Here is a 22,886-nt window from a genome sequence, read left to right on the forward strand (position 1 = left end):
GTACAATAAATCACATGCATACCATAACTCCCATCCCTGCAGTGCCTCGTTAGTGTGTAGCGGACTGCCAGGTGTGCGTTATACTGTATGTGTGTGTTGCTTTGCTTACAACACTATAATGCAGTGCTTTTTTTTGTTGTTTTGGGGGATGCATGGTACTTCAACTCCATTTTGACACGGCAGAAAGCTTGTGAGTGTCAGTGGACTGTATCTGTTTGTGTGTGAGTCCGTGTGTGTGTGGATGTGTGTGTGTGTATGACAGGGGGAACAGTATAATCTAAAGGGCTTCGTGTAACTGGAGCAACCACACACCCCATTAGAGACCCTGTTCTGTTCTGTTTGCTCCCAGGCCTGTAATTGCAGCGTAACCGCAAATGATAAATGCCGTTCCAGGTGTCTGTGTGTGTGTGTGTGTGTGTGTGTGTGTGTGTGTGTGTGTGTGTGTGTGTGAGAGAGAGAGAGAACAAGCGGGAAATTCTGTACGAACAGAATGTTTGTCAGTGTGTGTGTGTGTGCGTTTAATGAGTGTGTGCTGCAGAAGGTGTTTGTGTTGTGCGTGAAATACAACGCAACATATCAGAGTACACCGTGTTGCGTTGTGTGTGAAACACAACGCAACACATGTCAAAGTACACTATGTTTTTGCCGACGGCTGCTTCCTTTTGTTCTGTGCCCAGAACCAGTCTGTCATGTCTCCCTCAGCCCGCTCCACAGTTAGAAGCTCACAGCTAAAGATGGAAAGTTAGCTCTTAACTTCACATTGTGAGAAATTGTACTAAAGCACATTTACTCTTCATTAGGTTGGAGACAGTGGCGTATTTCAAATGAAATGCAGTTATTCAGGACATGAAGATTTTGGGACTAAAGGCTTGAGCTGACCAGACTAATTGCAAACAATCTACTATGAACCATTAAGAGAGTTTGTAATTGTGATTAAAGGAATTCACATAGTTGAAAAGCTCCTTATTATCTGTCTTATTGAGAGGCAGAGGAAAAACAACATTAAATTTATACATGTATGTTAAAAACAGAGGTAGCTCCGTGAAGCGTTTAGTTGCCGAGCGGGGGGCCACAGCTAACCTCCACCAAAAGGCAAAATAAATGCCTACCAACAACTACAGCACTTATTTACATGTTGCATCTTGTCAGCTGGCAAACTGGTCACCAGTACATCAAAAAGTCAGTTGTTGTTTGAAGACGCCTTTGATAGACCTAGAGCCAGCTTGCTGTCAGACATGGTGATGATCATCAGTGGAGCACCCCAAAGAAGTGTACTGTCACTGTTTTTGTTCACTCTCTACACCTCTAACCTGCTGAAGTCACTAAAAGGGGGAAGGGAGTGGAAACGGTGGACATTACAAGTTTCTAGGGATGCAACTCTGCAACAAACTGGACTGGTCATACAACTCTGAAGCCCTTTACAGGATTGGTCAGAGCAGGCTGTTCTCTCTGAGGAGGCCCAGGTCCTTCAGTGTGTGCATGAGGCTGCTGTGGATGTTCTTCCGGTCTGTGGCCAGTCGTATCTTCTTTCTGCCATCTAACAACAAACTCTACAACGCCGCAGCACCCATGTTCTTTACTTTTTAAAGCACTTGTTATTTTGTAACTGAATGATGGAAAGTTAGTTTAAAAAAATCGAAAATGTGTTCCAAGTTTAAATGTATTCAAGTTTAATTTTCCAAGCTGCTTGAAAATCTGACTAAAACTTCCTGTTCAGTGACACATAATCAAGGTTTCTTCTAAACCAACTCCAGACTTTTGGCAGGGCGGACATTTTGACCTGTCAAGGACAGGCTCAACTAATAACATTAATAATGGTTTGCAATTTGGTGAACTAGGGCAAGAGCACTGATATTATATTATTTATCCAGGCTCACTGGCACACCTAATAAGAATGGACACATCATTAGTGGTATTAGTTACACCGGTACTCTTCTTGCTTATGACGGTTCAAAACGTCTAGAAAGGCCTTTTCTTGACCTTGACAGTGGACAAGACGCCACACTGTAATGAACTCACCTCAGTACAAATCTGCTTTACACAATGGATCCATTAAAGTGGGCCAAACTCCAGTGAAGGCAGTACCCAGGGAAAGATGACACAATCTGGATCATATTCCTTCGCCCAGCTCCCAGTCAAGGTTTGCTGGTGCTGCGCCAAAGAACTTGTTGATGTCTTCAAGTTTTTCATCCTCTGGGCTTGGTTTGTGTTTCCCTCTTATTTAATTCATGGCTTTGTATCAGTCCACAACAATGCGAAGCGTTCCACATAAACATAGCAACAGTGAAAAACAGTGGTGATAACAAAACCTACCTCCTAACCAGGTGTCCTCATCTGACCCATGTACTGGAAGCTTTAAAAAAATGGTGGGGGGGGGGGGCAAAGACCAAATATCTAACACACACGTTGTACTTTACATGTCTTTGATTTGATTTAATTATACGGTATCTTTAACAACAGATGGAGCCATTGTGTGTGCCTCATTTTTCATTTTATGCCATTTGGCAAAGGTTGTCTGCATCCACAAGAAGTACAAGCCGGTGGAAACACAAATATTTTACTGTGCAGTGTATCTTATATGTTGAGAAATTCACAGGACTGAGTGTGATAGGTCTTACAGCAAAGATCAAATAGGTTTAAGGTCCTTTTCCTCAGTGGCATCTGCTTCTTATTCAGAACAGATTACTCATGTATATGTGAATACAGGTTACTATGATTTATGCCACTGTATGTGGAGTCTTCTCTGGAGATGTTCTGAAGACTGAATAAATGCAATAAGATTGAGTGAATAATTCATTTTTTACATTTTTAACCACACTGATTTTGGCACAGACCACCAATAATTTTGTTCATTGGCAAGTCATGTGTCTCAGAAAGCAGTATTCTTGTCAGCAGAGAATGGAGAATGGTGTTTGGTTGTGTTTGCTCGATCTTCTTGTCCTTTAATGACAAAGGGATTTTATTCTTCCTCACAGTCTCCGTCTCAGCTGTACCAGAGTTATGACACTTTTGTTGTCGTTTCATTAATAAATGCTGTTTTAAAATGATGGCAATGACATGTCCTCCCTCCTTCAGGTGCTGTTCTCCCGATTTGCATCTCCTCATGCCGACATCCGCCTGGACTCAAGACCCGTGTCCTCCAGTGTGGCCCTGCTGGACTCCGACCACTCAAAAGGAGCCCTGCTGATGGCCACAGGAAACAAGGTGGGCTTGGAAACACAGAGACGAAGGACACACCCGTGGTTCTGTTTGGTTCTTTCCTCGGTTGTTTAAAACCAGATTGCTATTGTGAACATTCAGTTTAGACTCGGTCCTGTGTTTGTCACTAAATACTTTGCTCCAAAACAAGAACATAATTCTTGCAAAAATACTTTGACTGAAAGCAGATACAATGTGGAGCAGAGCCAAATGATAAAAGAGAATATTGTTCCTGAAGGCTTACCGTCAGGGCTCTGCATCCAAATGTTTTGGTTTCCTCTCATCATCCATTTCTGTCTGAGGGGAAATACACAGAGGATGATAATTTCCTGTAGAATTTCAAGTTTGAGTAGCAGCATTTTATCATCCTCTCACTGTTTGAAGTGTATAAAGAGCCTAATGTTCTGTGGTCTGTTTCTGGTTGTCACGCTGAAGAGTTTGTCGTTGACTCATTTAAGGTTTTTGTCAGTCGTCGTAAACGCTGTAAACACAAACAACTTTCTTATATGTTAAGGGTCGCTCTGAACTTTTTGCCTTGTTTCTTTCTAGATCACAAAGATTCCTCTGATTGGCCCAGGCTGTGGTCAGCTGACCACCTGTACTTCCTGTCTGCTGTCATCTAGGGTGACTGATTGTGGCTGGTGCGATGGACGCTGCACCAGAGCCGACCAGTGTCCCTCCTCCATCTGGACACAGCAATACTGTGCACCTGTCATTACTAAGGTAATCGAGATGACTGGTCACCATGGCGACCATCAGGGCAGGAAGGTCACGATTTTAATTCATTCACCACTGTCACATGATAATGTGAGGGTTTCTAAACCTCATTTTCTGCTTGTGTGTTTAAACTTATCAATTCTTCATTGTTCAGTTCGCTGCTGTTTCAACACTGTGCAAATAACCTCAGCCTAAAAGTAAACCTGAGTGACGTTTGCAGCCTCCTGCTGACTCTTTTTGCTGCGACACCTTTCACGTGATCACATTATGACAGGCTTAGACTTTCTCTCACTCCTCTCCTTTAAAGAACAGCCCATACAGTCTGTCCGTTGAACCAGTGTTCTGTGTGTTTGTGCTGTGTTTGTCTCTCTTACAGTGTGGGGCATTTCTGAAGGTTGCGGTCCTTCCTCTGAAAGCAGGGCTTTTACAGCAGGACTGTCCTTTTTAACACTACATTGTGAGAATTTACTGAGCTCAGTGTGGGTGGTGTTCATTCCTTCTGATGTTTAATGCAGCACCCCATGCTGGTACACTGTCTCCACTTAAGAAAACCTGACAATGTGCTGCCTTTGCTGCTTTGAATGCAACTAAATGGGTTAATGAGAGAAAAACCTGCAAAACACCTCTTCCTCTGGGACTGCTTTAACATTTTAAAAGAGCTGTCACTCACTGACTTCACTTGCAACACAGCAAGTGTATTTTCTGACATGTAGCGTCAGAGTGCTCATGTCCTTTCTCTCATAGACGTCACTTATCTGCAGCGTTGTTGATTTTGGAATTTGAAAGCACATAATTCCGTTGCCTAAATATGGCAAACATGTTCATTTAGAAATAGATACAGTGACGTTTGGAACAACAGCACGACATTGCTTTACTTTCTAAGTCTTTTCAGAACATTGTTTTTTTAAGAAATGTCTTTGGGGAATGAAATTCAACACCGTCTGATCAACGGCCGATCACATTTAAATGTGCTGCGTACAGTGTTTTGTTAAATTCAACAGAGAATTACCACACTGAGAAGAATTCATTTCCATAAACAAATGAGACCATTACTGAGAGAACTGGTAATATCTGTATGATATTTAATCAGTTATCATATTGTGTGTTGGTGACATTAACAGGCAGAGAGCTCTGTAAATTCAGGTCATACTGGTTCATTGATCCTTGCAGTGGCAGACGTTGAAAGAAGTGAAAGGCTGAGGGAAAAAATCACCTCTGAAATGTCAGTCCTGTCAGTAAAGACAAGAAAACAAATACACCTGGAACAACACCAGGGAGAAGGAGGTTGAGCAGCAACATCCTCTTTGAAACAAGAGGCGAAGAATTTATGGCAAAGGTTATTTGAAGAGACATTAGCTCTAATAAAACACTGAGATGATCATGGTTGTATTTGATAGCAGGAATCATGCAGTTGTGCTGAAAGTTCATGTCCAAAAGGGTTAGAAACAGGTGATTGCAGATTTTATTATGGTGATTTCAAACTGATGAGTAGATTCATAAAATGTAAACGTACCATGTGCATTCATTAGGTTTTTCCAAGCTCTGGACCGATACGAGGCTCTACAACGGTGACAATTTGTGGGCACAACTTTGGCTTCAACAAGACGGAGAGCTTCAAGGGCTCACTGGTGACTGTGGAGGTGGCGGGAGCTCCCTGCAAACTGCCCAGACAAGACAACGTAAACAGGTGTGTGTGTATGTTTGTATGGTTCAGGGACTGTGCAGCCTCCACATCTTGCAAAAGAGACTACTTGTGTGTGTGTGTGTGTTTTTGTGGAGAGATGTGTGTGTTTGTGTGTGTATTGTGCGTGTCTCCCTTGCATATTTTGTGAGTGCATTTCGGAAAACGGCACTGTTCCTGCACAGTGTCTGAAAGGCCACCTCTGAGAGGCAGAAAGAGACAGAGCTTGCATTAAGTGGTGGGTGTTTGTGAGATAAAGGGACCTGTACACTGGTGTCCTATAGGGCCAGAGCAGATTTGATAGGGCTTATTGTGTTGAAGGAAGAATGTTAAGAAGCCCCCGCCCCCCAGCCCCCCTTTTTCTCCAGCAGCATGCCACATTCAACACATGACTCCCCTAACTGAAAAATTGCTGGGAAAAATCGCTGCATCCAGACTTTCCACTCTCCCAAATCCACTGAGGCCATATCCCATTCAAAAGCCCCTTTTGCCAGCAACAACCTTATTACAAATTAGGAAAAAAAAATAAAAACACTGCCCACCCAGTCCCACATGAAGATCGCCTCTTTGTGCATTCCTGCAGGGTTGTGGATGATCATTGAATTAGGATAAATGCTGGGTGGCTTTGGCAGGGTATAATGCCTGGTCTGTATGTTGTTTTTTGGGGGGGTTGTTGTTTAGGTGGACTGAGATCCAGTGTTCCCCAGTGTTCAGTGGGAACTTCACCCCATCAGGACGCACAGTGAAGGTCACCAGTGGCAACAAGGCAGCCAAGATGGAGGCCTTCACCTTTGTGGTAAGACGTGTGCTTTTCCTTCGTTTTGGTTGCATCATATTTTCTCGGACACTCTAACTAATAAACAATCTAAACAAAAAACACCAGCATCTAAACATTAGACTGAGCAAGTCAAAGTGTCTGATGGCCTCTGCGTCCAGGAACCGGTGATCCACGAAATCTTCCCAACGTTTGGGCCGAAGTCTGGAAACACCATGCTGACCATCAGTGGAGCCTTCCTGGATACTGGAAACAAGCAAGAGGTGACTGTTGGGAAAGCAGCCTGTAAAATCCAGAGGTCAGTTCACACCAGTCTTCATTTATCTTTCTTCATCTTTGTTTTTCTGCCTCTCCTGCTCTCTTCTCGCCTCTTCTTGTAATCCTTTCTTTTCTTTTTTTATCTTTTTTCTTTGCCTTTGCAGAAGAAGAAAAGCTTTTCAAAATAAAGTTTGCATGTCAAGTGGCTGACATATTTTCTCTGCCTATTTTTTTCTTTCCCTTTCCCTTTGTTAGGAATCAGTGAGATTGTGCTGTACATGCCATGTAGAGGAGTTGTTTTTGTTTTTAGTCCACATACTCACAAATTTGCTTTGACGTACTGAGGAAATTTTGCCGATGTACCAGAACACTAATTACAAGGTCAAAGGTTTTTCTTTCATTTGTTCCTTTCCTCAAATTTTTCTCTGTCTTCTGTCTTCTGTCTGTCTTTCCTGATTCTGTCTCTTTTCCCGCTCAAGCTTACCAGGACTTACCAGGAATTGTCTGCAGGACTAATGCAAGAGAAATGCATGAATAGGGGCTTGGACAATGGCTACCACTGTACACACTAACATAACAATATATCCTGTGTGTTTACTCACCCCCTCATTCTTACCTCCGCCATCAGCTTGTCGTCTACCATGCTGACCTGCAAAACGCCGCCTCATGCCGTTCCCTCCGAGCAACCCGTGAAGCTGACGGTGGATTCAGTGGAGCTCCACGCCCCCGTGCTGTTCACCTACAACCAAGACCCCATCATCAACAGCATCCAGCCGTCGCGCTCCTTTGTCAGGTTAGATCTGCAGGAATGGTTTGGTTATCACTCTTTGTCAGTGTCAACTCAACATATTTCCTCCAAAGCTGAGCTCTTGGGTTTTTCTTCAACTACAAGGAGGTACAAGAGAGAGCAAGCAAGCAAGGGCGAGTTTGAGTTAAAATATCTGTGGATGAGCCGAGACAGATTAATGCTTTAGTTTTACAGCAGGAGGAAGCGAGTGGGAGGTGATGAGTGGCTAAACTGCTAACGCTAACAGCAGGTCCCTCCCAGTGGGAATCTACTGTGTCTCTGTCTCATGCTAATATACAATGCTAATATCCGCTTTCATCCCCCTCACTGTAGCGGAGGCTGCACGGTGTCGGCTCACGGCTTCTTCCTCCAGTCCGGCCTCCAACCCCAGATGGTCCTCACCACCGGTCAGGATAATGAGGTCTTCCATGTGGTGCGTAAAAGAAAGGTTTTATATCCCAAAGTGTGATATTTTCTGCTGGTTTCTTCACATTCTGACTGCACGAAAACCAGATTTTCTAGATTTTATCTGCCTCTCAAAAAATCCTTGCTCCTGAGTTAATTCTGGTGAGTACCATGCCAGACTGGTCAAACATAAGCCTTGTCACTGCAAAAACTTAGCAGTATCAGTGTTGGCACTTAAGGCGGAAATTTCTCCCAATGCTAGTTACATTAACATAGAAAGGAGATCATTGCTTCTTTGGAGACAGATGACGTGTCAGTCTCCCTTTTACATCTCTGTGTGTCTCGTCACTTCGACTTCATAAATAAAACCATTGTAAACATGAAAGTACCAAAGGAAACCTTAGTTCCTGAGTTAAACTCCTTCAGCTCCCTATGTCCTGGGTCTGTTTGGTTTAAAAAAAGGCCCAGAAGGCCTTAGAAGAAATCACAAGATGAACAGCAGGCAAAATGGGAAAATAAACCTTTCAAGTTGCTCGCTGTCGCAGGCATGGTATTGTCATTATACATACTAACGCCCCCAGAAACCATTTAGAAAAAAAAAAAAAAGAGTTCTTGACAATGGAAAAGAGCTGAAGTGTCAGACAGACATGAGAAGAAAGGAAATGGAAAATCCACAGTCTGATCTGTAGGATCCAGCTGTCACCTCTGACTCATGCACAGTAGCAGAGCGAAGCCTTTAGGATGCTCTGGCTCTCCTCACCTCCGTCAGACTTTATTCTACTTATTGCAGGAAAATGATACATGCATGCCTGAGGTCCATCAACGCTCGCTTAGACTGACTGGCCTTTACAGCAGCAGCCCAGAGGTGTTTTAAATTATCCAGCCCTGGCACACACAGGCTTTCAACACGCTGTCTGCAGGTCTTTAAAATGTCTGAAATTGATGTCGCTCAATTATAAGAGCCTTAAAAGGCGTTAAATGTATAAAAAATGTCATCCAGGTCAAAAGGCAACAGGGTTTGGTTTTAGTTATAAAGCCCATTTCAAGGTTTTGTCAGTGCTGCTGACTGACTGAGGCATTAGGACCTGGACAGATGAAAACACCTTTAACTTTCGTACTGTGTTACCTGAACCGGAGGATCACAGATGGACAAGCTGCAAACTGTAATGTTCTCAGGTACTTGTACATGTTCCCACCTGTCTGTTCACATCACACTCAAACAGCATAAACAACAAAATCTCCCTCTAATGAAGTCATTTTGTCTTTCATTGAGTTTTTAAGTTTGATTTTCATAATACAAGTGCCAGTGTCAGTGCAGTAAGGCTGTTTTTTTTACTACAAAATGTCAAAACTTTCCTCTGTTTTCAAGTAGAATTTTTGGTGATTATGTCTCTAAGGTGTCTCTCATTCTTTCATTTTTCAAGAACTTGACACTGGTTTCCAGAAAAATGTTGACCTGAATTGGTTTCTTCTGAAATTAGATTGAAATATCCGTGATACTTTGGAAGGTTTTTTTTTTTATAACTTGTAAGAGAATAAGCTTTTCATGACTTGGTGATAGACCAAGTTTACCCGATAGATGGAGAGTTGTGCTATGCTTCTGTACGTCTCTGTTTTTGGAAACAACAGTATTCATGGGAAAAATCTCCATCCTCAATTCATAACACAGACAAAATATTCAGTAAAAAAAAACAATATTCCAGATATCTCTTTGGCCAGTGCTGTGCAGCCCTACCAAGGTTTTCATGTTGCAGCCAGAAAAGAGTCATGGCTTCCCTCAACTCCTGTGAACTTAGTGACCCTATGATCCCCTCGTATAGTGCACTTGGATAACAGTCTCGCAGCTTGGATTTCATCACAGTTGCTGCTGAAATGATACCACATCCTTTGAAGAAAAAAAGAGAAAAATGGAGCACCTTTTTCCTACCGGCTGATTTGCACCAAATTTTCCATGTAAAGAAGTAATTTAATCTCTTGAACTGAAACATGCCAACAGGAAGAGTTCCTTTAACTTTTATCTCTAAAAACATGCTGAAATCATTCAAATCAATCCACCAATTACAAGATTTTGACTCCGTTCGATGGAATCACTTGATTTTTAACAGCTTGAATCTCAATAGACGATACAAGTTTCTTCTGAAGAGAACGTACTGTTTCAGAGCGAAGGCGACACGTTTCCTGTGAGTCAGCTCTTGACATACAGCGATGAGCTATGTGTGTGCACGTGGGCTTGTTTCACTATACTTGTGGGGTCCGACCCCACAATTTTAAATGGCTGTTTGAGGGTTAGGACCATGTTTTAGGGTGTGAGTGAAGGTGCTGGGGAGTGCATTATGTCAATGATGTCCCCCCACGAATACAGTGAAACAAGGATGTTTGTGTGTGTGTGTGTGTGTGATGTTTGCCTTAGGGAGGCGGTTCGAGGACAAGCAGTGCTTTGTAATGATGTTATCTGTCATCTTCAGGCACACGCTGCTGCAGGTTCAGTCAGGAGATAATAATGCCCTCAGTAAACACACACACACACTCACACAGAGTGGTGCAGAACAGCACTCACATGGAATAAGACTTCCATCTCAAATCTTAGTGACAGAATATCCCTTTATCTCTAATCTGTCTTCCCTTTTTTGTCTCCTTCTTTGGCTCTCTCTCACTCTTACACACATTAATACACACACACGCACACACACGCACACTCCCTGCAGTGTCTCGTCTTTCAGTTTCCCTTTCCCTGGTCATTGACCTGTGTTCAGGTCAGTGGCTGATGGGTCTCTGGGGAGCTCAGGCTTCGTTACACAAAAACAGCGTGAACAGACGCAGCTCGAGGGCTCTGAAATCAGACTTATGATCCAAGCATTGCTGGTTTGAATCCCTGTTTCACCTGGCAAGTATCTGGACTTGTATATGCAACTGCCCCCCTCCCTTAGCAGTTGCTATCAAGACGTCTGAGCTGCTCTGAGGAACAACAATAGACACTTGTTGCTATACCCTGAAGTTTCTATGTGTGAGTTTCTCTAGCAAACTGGAGATTTTAGGGCCATAAATGGTTGTGCACATTACATATAACCTGTAACACGGGACAAAGCAGAAACACTGTTGCTATGGTGACCTGCAGTTTAACACACTCTGCTTACTGATTCAGAACACCAGTTAATGGACTGGAACTGTGTTTGAAAGTCACAACCTAGTTTACTGGGTGTAATTTCACCTGTAATCTTAGATGAGTTGGTGTGTTAAAAATTTTCTTTATGCGTCACCTGGTGCTTCAAGCATTAGACGTTTACGCCAAGTGTAGTCAGAGTTCGGTTCACTTTCAACTCAGTAACACCTGCTGTGACTGTCTTTAAAACCAGGCAAACTGGGAGTTTTGTTTTTTTTTTTACTTTGAGAACTTTTTTTCACGTCCTCTCTGTTAAGTTGTGGAGAATGAACAGCTCAGCAGCATGGTGAAGCGAACGTTTGCCCTGATTATTGTTCATTGTAAACTGGAATAACAGACCAGGGAGGGATGGCAAAAACAAATTTCTGTCTTCCTAGAGAGAGGGAAAGCGTGAAGCGGGCAGCCTGTATAAAATAAGACTATCATTGCTAATGATTTAGAATGGGATCATGCCCCGTAGGGCCCCAGCTGTCGCCTGTTAAATTCTTTCCAGTAAACGGGATGAGTTAAGACTCAGCCTGGGAAGAGACAATATAAGTGCCTTATTGTCTTAACCCTTCAAAATAGAGGCAAGGATCTTTCACAAACGGACATCCCAGAGGTTGCTGTCGCCAGCGGAAGGCTGCTCTGGGTAATATGAGTCTGTCACTCCTCCAGAGCTGCATTCATAAACCTAAACCATGGTCTCGCAGTCGGTTTAGTCTCTGACAAGAAGCCACAGAGGCCGAAGGATGTTCAGTTCAGTTATCTGCGAAATCCATTCCCCAGTCGGACAAGAATCACTGAGATCTTGACACCAAAGTGGATTGAGAGAGGAAGAAACCAAGACCTGCTAAAAGCCAGCAGCAGAGGTTCAGGGGTCTCAGCTGGAGCCAGAGCATGAAAAAAAAACAAAAAAAACACTCAATGTTGACTTGATATCTGCCTCTCAGATCTCCAGTAAAGCCTGGTCTCAGCCAATCTCAGCTTTCCCACAAACATGAAAGAGATTTATTTTTACGATCCTTCGTGAAAAGTTGGCATGGTCACAAAGCTGAAGGGGGCAGCACATATACAAAAAAACAACCAAAAAAAAAAGTGATCTGTGAATTTTCACAGATCGCTCTCAAAGCTCAGGGAGTGCAGTTCTTCATACCAGTGTTGCTTTGTCGAGCTGCACCATCACTTTTAGTTTGGTTTAACTAAAGTCTTCACTGTAGCCAGACACCTGTCGCCTGCATTCACAAATTGGCTTGTTTAGTGTCAGACTCTTCTTCCTATCTCAGCTCAGCGAGCTAAATCCTTCCAGCTGACACCTGAATGCCTCATGGAGCCTCTTTCCTTTCCCATGCCCCCCCTCCACACACACACACACAGCTGGGGGTTAGGAAGTGAATGAAAGTGAATGAGTAACATTTTCCATCAACAGTCAAGGTGCCCCAACTGCTTCCATTAGAGCTGCTCAGTGTGGTTGTGCACTGTTGTTGTGAATGTGTTTAAATTTATCAGGAAGTTTTGCTCTAACGGCAGCAGGTCCGTTTAGTCATGTGAACAAACCTCTGTTCTGATTGTTGCTTATTGACCTGTTGACCTTGAAATTTACACCAAGAAACATTAAGATGAAGAGCAAAGCACTCAGATGAACCTGCGATCTTAAATCCAAAGTAAATGATCACACAACAGAGCACAGGACAGAAGGAAACAGCAGAAAACTCTACTGAAATAAATCTCTCTAGATTTGACAGGCATTTTTGTTCGTGGGAGCTCCGTTATGACTTGACTTTTTCGCAGGCTGTTACACTAATGATCCTTCAGGGACAGCGGAGGTTTTCGGGATCGCTGGTTCTCTCATCACCCTGCAGTAAACCTCTCTGCCCGCTCGCTGACCAGCTCTCTGAGCGATTGTATTTACAGCTGCTCCCAACCTACAGCCCTTCACCTCCTCGCCCCTAAATAAGAGGAGACATCAGCTGAACAATGAAACTGACTGAGGTTTCCACTAATTCACAGGATATTTTTCCTTTTGCCGAACCCCTGGGAGACGGGACGGGATGGGGGGGTGGTGGGGGGTTTACCCTGCAGCCCCTTTCTACTTGTTCCTTATTGGTGTATAGAGGAGGGAGGTTAATTGGATTGCTTTTGTTAGGCGACCCAGTGCTACCCTCACACACAGTCACACACACATTTTACATGCATGCATGTGTGTGTGTCTGAAATGTGTTTATGTCTTTATGCTTGTGTTGTGCAGATGCATGTAACTTAGAGTGTGTGTTCGTGTGCGTGTCCATCTGGGCCGCTACAGCTCACCGGGGAGTCAGATTGGGAAGTGTTTGAGGAAGTTTCAACAACACTTCAACAGAGCTGCTGCTACTGCACTCCAGGGAGTCAGATATCAGTCAAAGTGTTGGAAGTTGAATTTCAACCATGTTGTGGAGCTTTTTTTTTTTTTTTTTTGAGTTAAACTTTCAGCAGTGCAGTGGTACCCACCTCAGGGTCCACATTTCTTCTTTGTTCTCAAATCGACGTCCCAGTAGGCTGCCCTGCATTTAGCTTTGTTTCACAAGACAAAACACAAGTTAAATGCAATTAGGACACAACCCCTAGTGAAAGAAATCGTATTGCAGTATCCATCCGTCTATCACCTATAACTGCTTATCCTGTGTAGGGTCACAGGGAGCCGGAGCCTGTTCCAGCTTACACTGGGGAATGAGACGGGTTTAAACCCGTCTGAGATCTTTCAATATTATTTGGTTATAACGTTAAAGTGCTGAATTAACAACAATCAAAGTTAAATTTAGGGATAAAACGTTTGTAGGTGCTGAAAGTGAAACACTCCAGAACTCATTACAACCCACTTTAAAACAAGCAAGAGAACATAAATACAGAAATATCTCATGAGAAAATCACCCAGATTGTTCCAACTTGAGCAGAAAATAGGTCCTCAGTCTTATTCAGCTTCAGTTTTTTTAGCATCATAACATGTTTGTGAAACATGTTTGTGAGTTAATAACAGGAACAGAGAGAGGGAAAAAAAAGTGTTCAAGCCAAGTTTCAAACCAGGCTAGTAACTGAGGTTTTAGACCTTGTTTGTCTTTAATGGAGGAAAAAGAAAGTTTAACATTCAGTATGAAACCTGCATTCGTATTGTGGAACAGCTGTGACGCTGCAAGTTACAGCAGCACCAACAAGTTTAAGTGCCCTCTCACTAAACAACAGTTTGAAGGTGGCATTCGTTGTGTTCAGAGGTCACGAGGTTACACAGTGATCTGAGCACTTTTTTTTTTTTTTTTTAACCTCCTGTCCTCATGGGATATCGACTCAAGGACACATCTACCTTTGTGGCCTAAAAGATAAACACAGGCTATCACGGCTGTTACCAAAGCTCAGATACCAACGTTGATCTCTCAGCTCGCAGCCAAACGAGTCTGGTTTGTTCTGAGTACACCTGTGTGGAGGAACACGGTGTCTCGCTTATTTACGATATTTGCTTTGCATAATGAATAAACCACCATCTCCGTAATTACTTAACCACAGAAACACTGAGCCTTAATTCTGGAGTTTGGACAGAAATTGAAAATGGGAGGGGTGTGTGTTTGAAGTGATCTAAAAGCATGTTGACAGACAGATAAAAGGATAATAGATCATTTTAGAATCACAATTGGCATCTTAACTGCTCCTATTACTGCTGCTTGCGAAGTCGCGTCAGCTGCAACCTTTTCCACATCCCTGCTTCGTCAGTGTCTATTGATTTTGTTGTTTCTGGGAACGTTGCCCCAGATCAGGAACCCATTTGGATGCTTTTCCCTTACAAGACAACTAACTCAACAAATTTCCTCCCACTCTGTTTGTAACACTGTTGATTGCTCAGTGACTTTACTGTTTACTACATTGTGCAAGAGTGTGAGTTTTACAACACGTTGCTGCTGTAGGGCCGAACAAGACAAGATGAGTCACATTTTACATTTTGGCAGATTTCAAACAGTAATTGTTGTGAACTTAAATCTTTAATCTTGATTTAGCACAACTGTGTCTGCCCAGCTGTCCACATACCCCCCCCCCCCCCCCCCCCCCCCCCCCCCTCCGGTTTAGGCCCAGTGTATGAGCAGTACTTCAGTCAGAGAAAACAACCACAATGTTTTCAAAGATTTTACTGAGGAGACAGTTGCCCCGAAGTCTATAAACTATAAAGAAGATGTTTGTGACTAAACATTTAAATACAACCACTGAGCTACTTGCTGGTGACCAGCTGATATCTACGTGCTCAGCACATCACTCTGGACTTGGCTCATGCTAATGTGACATCTACCATACTTTCTTCTGCACAACTTCACAGTGCATTTCCCTTATGTGAGTTTCTGGCTCTGTGCCTCCTAAACAGTGCGCAGTGTAATTCCCCTAATAAATGCACATGGCTGTTACACTAATAACTGTTACAACACAACAAACAAACGCGAGGCCCAGCTCTCACATAGATTTTCCTCTTTAATGCACTCACATAAGGTTTATGCCTTTGCCATGTCAAGAAAAAAGATGTCAGCCTCAGCATATTCATCCTCATGTTCGCTGGAAACGAGGTGAAATTCTGCCCTACCTCAATAAAAAAGGGTCTGACTGTGTTTTCTATTTTCCGAGCTTTCTGTCTCTCACTCGGGGGTCTTAATGAGCACAAGAGCTGGGAGGCCCACCTGGGCTGAATCCAACACGGGGTAAAGCTCTGTTGTGCCCTCAGGCCACACATGTAAACACAGCAGTAGCTGAAACCGGGTGGTGGGGTTCTCATATAATGTGTGGAGTATGAAAGACAAAACAGTCTGAGGATTATTGCTGTTCTTCTGAGCAACTGACTGAGAGGTGGAGGTGTTTTATGTCTCTGTGCCTGTATGTGTGTGTTTGCTTGTATGATACACTTAATAAAAAAAGTATAAAAAGTGTAGGAATAGCTTAATGTATCAGGATCAGCTTTAGGTGAGAGTAAAGGCTGATATTCGGCCTGTAGCGGTGATGGTTAAATGAATGGAGTCAGTAAATGGTTTTCTCTAGTGCAACAATGACGATGTACTTTGAGGAGAGAAGTGTTTCTGAACAAAAGTGTGAAAGTAGAGCAACAATCAAACTCAAAACAATCTTTGTTCCCTCTCTGCAGTTCTCACTTCTTTAAAGCTGGGCTGAGAAATACATGTGTGGGATTCCAGGTGAAAAGCCTCGGTGTACTGTTTTTCTAACCTACATGTTTATTTTTTTCTTTTCTCTTCTCTTTTCCCAGAGCTGTGTGTACGGTGAAAACAGGACGTCCATCCAGTGCACCACTCCGTCTCTGGCTAAACTGGCCCTGCAGCCGCCAGTGGTCACCAAGGTGGCGTTTGTCCTGGATGGCTACTCCACAGATCAGTGGGACCTGATCTACGTGGAAGACCCCCTTTTCCAGGACCCCAAGCTCACCTCCAAGGATAACAAGAGCATTGTAGAGCTCAAGGTGAGCGAGCTTTTACAGTAAACATCCTCAGCCTTCTGCTCTTTAAAAATGATGAAAGGGCTCAGTTCTCATAGGTGTCATGGCAGGTGTTTGATGCTGCAGATGTCCGGTACAGAAACAGCAAAGGTCAGAGGTCAGATGTGTGGGTCAGCTACAGAACTGTGCTTTTTGTAAAGATTCAGAGCCTTCCTAAATAGACTTGCAGCAGGGCACACACCTGCAGAAACAGGTGCAGAAACGCAAAACACCTGCAGAAAGTCTAATCATCCTGTTTGAGGTTGTTAAGAAAAGTAAGAAAAGCTCTATTTATGTGCTGTAGCAAATTCCAAAAACTGAGCAAGTGCTTCACAGCACAGCATGAGCAAGATAAGAGGTAAACCCTGTAAAATCTGAAACCAAAGCCCAAGAAATAGTGACACCCCTGCATCAGTCTGCTAAGCCTGACAGATATACAGTACGGCTGCAGGTCAGCAGAGTTGTGCTTGTGGTGTTTAGATAATAAAATAAGGAGAGTCCCTCTGTAAACAGCATCGCTCTTGGTTGCAGAACTTTCCTGAGTGAGATGAATTCACAGTTTGGAACCAGGTTGATGTTCACTCTGCTGATCGCTGCACTTTTCCTCCCAGTCCGCACATTCACACGTACAGCCACCCGCGGTCCAGGTCAAGTTGGGAAGGAAACAATACTGAAAGAAAAACAGGAAGTGGAGTCTGTTTCCCATCGTTTCCACCCCCACCCCGACCTCCCCATCCCTCCTCCACTCCTATACCTCTCTATGTATTCTCTCTGTTGACGTGCATTGTTCTAACTGCCGAGGTCAAAGCTCTTGACATATTAATGCTGCTTTTCAAACATGCGATCGCAGTCCCCTGAGCCTGTTTTGAGAACACAATGAAATGCATATTTCTCCTCTTTTCTTTCTTTCATTTTTTTGTTGACTGCAGCTCGACGGTTTGTGGCAGCTGCGCTGAACCTCCTCTCGCAGGGGATCCTGGCTGTTTTTTTTTTTTTTTTTCCTTTCTCTCTTTTCCCAGACATGACCTTGGCCCTGATGCTAAATCCACCATCAACCCAACCTCTATCCCCCCTTCATCCCTCCCCTCCACCCAGACAAACCCCCAGTTTTTACCCAGGGGAGGGGGGTGGTACCAGGCATCATACCGAAACAGTCCACATTTAACGCCATCTGATAACCCTGCCCTGCAGTGGCCTGCAGTAAAGGGCAAATGCTTGGCTCATTTAGCGCCATCTGATAACTGCAGCCCCAAAATGGCTGCCAATAACAGGCAAATAAAGGAATATTTAGCTCTGACTGACAGACCCGCAGCAGTATTGTGGCACATGAAGGAACCAAGCAGTTGGCTCTGGCTCATGGCCAGGCTTTTATGCCCGCTGATCGAGTCACGGGAGAGTGAGAAGCATCTCACTTCCACTTGTCATCGTAACAGTTTATTGGAGTAACTGATAACACTGTGACAGCTTTTTGATAACTTTAATAAGTTTCTTGTGCAGCGTGTACACCACTGTCTCTTTGAATGAGCGCTGCACTGGATGGACTTGTTATGAAGCGTTGTCTAATTGTCATGCTGTGTTTGTAGACTGCCAAAGTGAAGAGTGTGTGTGTGTGTGTGTGTGTGTGTGTGTGTGTGTGTGTGTGTGTGTGTGTGTGTGTGTGTGAGAGAGAGAGAGACAGAGAGAGATAGAGAGAGAGTGCAGGAACAGGTGCGAGCCTCCACTCTGTGTCAAATTGGAAAATCCCAAGCTGTCACGCAAGGAATGTGATCATTCTCTTTATTGCCTTCTGCTGCACTCAAACAAGTGTGTGTGTGTGTGTGTGTGTGTGTGTGTGTGTGAGAGAGAGAGAGAGAGAGAGGGAATGAGAGAAACAAAAATGAATGAGAAGAGAAATAAAAAGAACAAGAGCGATTCTGAGAGAAGGAACCAAATGAAACGATGTTGTTTTTTCACAGATTACACACACACACAGACACACATGTATGTGGACAATAGTTGTAACTGTGTGTTTCCAGTTAGATCTCTTTGTTGTTCGTCCCCCTGTGGGTCACAAGATCAGAACAAGTCACATGGTTTTATTCGTATCAGCAGCTACAAGTTCAGTTTAGACTCTGCTCTCGATCCCTGTGAATCATGATGAACTGTGCCGGGAAACGAGACCCTCTTCAGCGTGATGCATCTGATTTACTTCAGTGTTACCTCACCTCTCTACACCTTAAATATTCACATCAATTTGCCAACCAAACACATTCCACTCACTGCCCATATTCATCCTATAAATAGGCTGAACAAGGAAACTTTGAAGAGTGTGAATGTTTGGGACCTCAGCAATGTAAGATCTGTGAATTGCATAGAGTATAACTCATGTGGCCTGTGATCAGTGTTTATCAAAGTTCAGGGTCAGGCTGTGCCCTCACAGGGCTTTGGGTCAACCCCCTGCCGTCTTCACAGTGGTCAGCATTGTCCACTCTGAACTTTCTGCAACTTGGTCGTAATGTTTTTTAATAGTATCTGAAGTTGATTTCACATTAGTTTTTGCTTTAGGGCTCTAACGTTATCACTGGCTGCCCTGTGATGGAATATACTTGACCTCAGGTTTTTCCAGTGCAGATTAATTTGGTGTAATTTGATATACTGGAAAACAACAAAGAGGTGTCTGTGATGTTAAGGCCATCACAGACTGCTTATTGTGTGTATTCCAAAAACTGCAAGTAATCACAAGTACCACAAAGCAGTGTAAGAGGAGTTCTCAGCTCACAGATGAGTTTTGTTTTGGTTTTTTTTGTTTTGGGTTTTTTGTCTGTGTGCAGATAACGGATCTTACCTGACAACAGGACATGGGCATTTTTTTTTTATTGCTGCTGTGCCCTTTGAGCTCAGAGCTACCTGTAAAACTGATGATCTAGAAGTTTTGTAGCCGCTCTGTTGATCTTATGTGTCCTTCTCTCTTATTTCCTGTCTCTTCTATCAATCTGCTTCTTCTCCCTTTTACTCCCTTCTTCCCTTTTCTCGTCTTTCCTCCAAACTTGCCTCTTCCTCCACTTATTCCTTCCATGTCAACCCTCTATTTTTCCTCCGTCTTCCCTCCAATGCAGGGTGACCGGATGGACAGGGAGGCGATGAAGTGTCAGGTTCTGACTGTTTCCAATCACAGCTGTGAGAGTCTGACTCTGGTTGGAAACACTCTGGAGTGTACCGTTCCCACTGAGCTGCAGGCCACCCCCGCCAAGGAGCTGCAGGTGGAGGTGAGACACATCTGCTGTATGCAGACAACAGGACGTGTGCAGTTTGCCTGTTATGTTGCATTAAGGGTAAAAAAAAAAAAAAGGTCTAGTTGTTTTTGTTTGTTTTCCAGCATCATTTTGTGGTCAGTTTTAAAACCTTTTTTTTTTATTCTGACACAAATAAAGATGTAGATGAAGACACATACACAAGATATTCACACATACACCACACACCCATGCATTCAGAAACGGGAGTACACCACAGTACACACACACACACATACATAAACACCACCTCTCCATCACCTGTGCAACAGTTGCTGAACAAAGACACTTTCTTTAATTAAGACAGGACACCACAATTATACATCCACACCCAGCCCCACACTTACACACCCTCACACCCTCCTTACTCCACTCAATAGACACCTTGTTCCAGCTTCTCTACTTGTTGACAGGAGAGAAAAGCTTCAGAGTGTGTGTGTGTGTGTGTGAAGCAGTGTTTGGATGACAGTGCAGGGTGTGTGTGTTTGAGTCTGTTAAACTGTTTATTTATGCTGAAGATTAATTTCATTTGCATAGTAGTGAACTAGCTCATTGTCCTTTTGTGATGTGAGAAAACACAAGAGTATGTGAACCGTATTTTAAAGCAGCTACTTAATTAACTTAAAAACTTTCTCCAAAACCACTTTACTAGAAAACAGATCTGAAAATCTTTATTATTCCAATCTTATTTTCTTTTTTAAAGTTTTTGAAATAAGTGAATGAAAAAATCCACCAATGTGATGCGATCAGTCTGAGCTTTATCTAACAGAATTCAGGTTGTTTCAAACATAAACATTAACTTTCTTAAACCAGTGCACAGATCTGACTCACCCTGTCTCCCACTCGCTCTTTCATAAAAAAAAAAAAAACTTGTATTCTCACTGTGAAATCAGATGATGTGTTAAAACGGGTGATTTGTGCAGCGATGGCCATAGATTTAACCCAAATAACCGCAGTTCTGTGAACATAAATACTCTCATAAGCCAAGAAAGACCAGGCATGAAAGAGAGGTTTTGATTTTCTGTATGGAACATCTGCTCTGAGACGAGAGGACAGATACAGCAGAGCCATAAAGCCACTTCTCATGCATTTCTATGAAAACTCCCTCCCCCCCGTTTTTGTTATTAGGCTCACAGAAGGAATTTCAGCAATAAAAGGTATCACATCATATAACAGCACCTGCTTCTGCAGAGGAAGAGGCTGACTCACCACATAGCAATAACATAACACAGTGATGAAAGATGTGCAAAGTATGTGCAGAAAGTAGGTGGTTTTTATTTGTCATCATCATTTTATGTATTGAATATGATTGAATTTGACGTATTTCTTAAAACTTCATTCAGTTTGTGATTAAATGATCCACAGGTTGACAGTTAGTAATCAGTAAAACACAAAGCAAAGACAAAGACTTTCTGAAAGAGCTCTCAGAAGGATCATTCTGCCATTGGCCAAGTTGAACTCTTCAGTCCGTGCTCAGGGATGTTCACGGAAAACACCACATTCCTTCAGCGTTCCAGATCATTTACAGGAAACTTCAATAACTCTCTCCTGTCCTAATGCAGCCCCTTATAAAAAACAGCTCAGGGAGAATTTATTACACAGTGTGTTGAGTGAAAGGGCTCACCATCCAGCTGTCTTGTCACTTGAATGTAAGTCAGGCATCCTCTGAGTCGTGAGAAGGGGACGTACAGTATGGAAATGTCAGAGGAAACCCAACGCACATCAGGTCTCATAGAGGCCATTTAAATAGAAATGAATCTCTTCATTTTCCTTCCTGTGACAATCATCAGACTAGTCAGACAACTTATAAACTTTATTTTAAAAAGACAAAAAGAAAACACTGCCTTTCGCCACATGTTTCTAGGTCTGTTTTAGTGTGTGGTGTATTTTAATCCTCTCCTTAACATCACTGGCCAAAGTGTACACGAGAACCCCATGTAAACATCTTTCCAGCAGCTAAATTCCATTTGACAGCAGGTAATGTTTCAGTGATCGAGAAGATCAACAGTGAATATCAGGTTTTGTTGTCGGAAAGGAGCGAGGGTTTCAAGAGAAACATTTTGGCCAGAGAAAAGGGATCATGGAAGAGGTAGAAAGCCCTGTTTCTGAACCCAAAGTACATCAGAATGTGAGTACAGGACTCTTTACAGGCATACTGTCATTTTACATTTACTACTGACCAGATAGCCCCCACCCCAACCCCACCCCTTCCCTGGTTTTTCTGTGAGTTCTTGCTCAGTTTCAAGGAGATGTCAGAAGGCATTCGTGGAAATGTTGAACTACTTGAGGCACGTTCAGGGAAAGATTTCTGTACACTACACAAGTCTGGAGGTTCACTGAACATCACACACTGATTATACACACTGTTAAATCTCATACATGGCATATTTTTGTGTCTTTTGAATCACAATGCAGAAAAAAAGCAAGTCACATTTTATGAGTTTCTCATAAAATGTAGCATCTTTGTTTGCAACCAACAACAACATCCTAATAGGTTATACGAGGGAGGATAAAGAAAAATATCCAACTATTATGATGCAAGCTAATATTAGATGCTGAGCCTCAGACATCCTTGTGCCGTCTTTAGAGATAATATCCAGCAGTCGCCTTCTGGTGAAACTCCTGCCTCTTCCAGACCAGACGTTATCAGCCTCATCACTGTTGACTTGTGAACTGGCCTTCAGAAGAAAAGCCTTTATCTCTGGGGAGGGTCAACCAATATCCCTTAGCTCACACACACACACACACACACACATATCCCCTACCTCCAGACATCCCCACATTGTTTCATTTATACACACACACACACACGCGCACACACACACACACACCATCCCATCTGCAGCAGCAGGCAGCAGTAGAAACTCATTTCCACTAAACCTAATAATGGCAGAAGCAATATCACTGATGTAATCTGCCTCCAGACTGTGGCAACAGACTGATGTGTGTGTGTGTGTGTGCTTATTGCATACCATATGTCTGAATGCCAGCTTCATGGCTTTTTAAATGCCTGTGTGTGCACCATATATGCCATGCATGACATACTGTATTTGTCATGTGTACCATGGTGGTGGTTTCGGGAGCTTTTAGTCTTCAGTCTGGTCTTCATCAAAACTTAGCAAGAAACAGATGCACCTGCTTAGTTGGACTGAGGTCAGATTATTTACTA

At 43.1% G+C, this 22,886-nt stretch overlaps 1 protein-coding gene across 1 annotated transcript in view; it reads left to right on the forward strand.

Annotated features, from left to right (window-relative positions):
• met (MET proto-oncogene, receptor tyrosine kinase) overlaps positions 1-22,886 on the forward strand; it is a 62,173-nt gene that overhangs the window by 27,174 nt on the left and 12,113 nt on the right. The window contains exons 4-12 of the mRNA XM_041038212.1: positions 3,076-3,204; positions 3,748-3,921; positions 5,445-5,602; positions 6,278-6,392; positions 6,533-6,669; positions 7,258-7,422; positions 7,750-7,849; positions 16,224-16,433; positions 19,544-19,693. Of these exons, the coding sequence (XP_040894146.1) occupies positions 3,076-3,204; positions 3,748-3,921; positions 5,445-5,602; positions 6,278-6,392; positions 6,533-6,669; positions 7,258-7,422; positions 7,750-7,849; positions 16,224-16,433; positions 19,544-19,693 (1,338 nt within the window). The remainder of the gene's footprint in view (positions 1-3,075; positions 3,205-3,747; positions 3,922-5,444; positions 5,603-6,277; positions 6,393-6,532; positions 6,670-7,257; positions 7,423-7,749; positions 7,850-16,223; positions 16,434-19,543; positions 19,694-22,886) is intronic.

The sequence above is a fragment of the Toxotes jaculatrix genome, chromosome 5, assembly GCF_017976425.1.
Source record: "Toxotes jaculatrix isolate fToxJac2 chromosome 5, fToxJac2.pri, whole genome shotgun sequence".
In the NCBI taxonomy this organism is placed as follows: Eukaryota; Metazoa; Chordata; class Actinopteri; family Toxotidae; genus Toxotes; species Toxotes jaculatrix.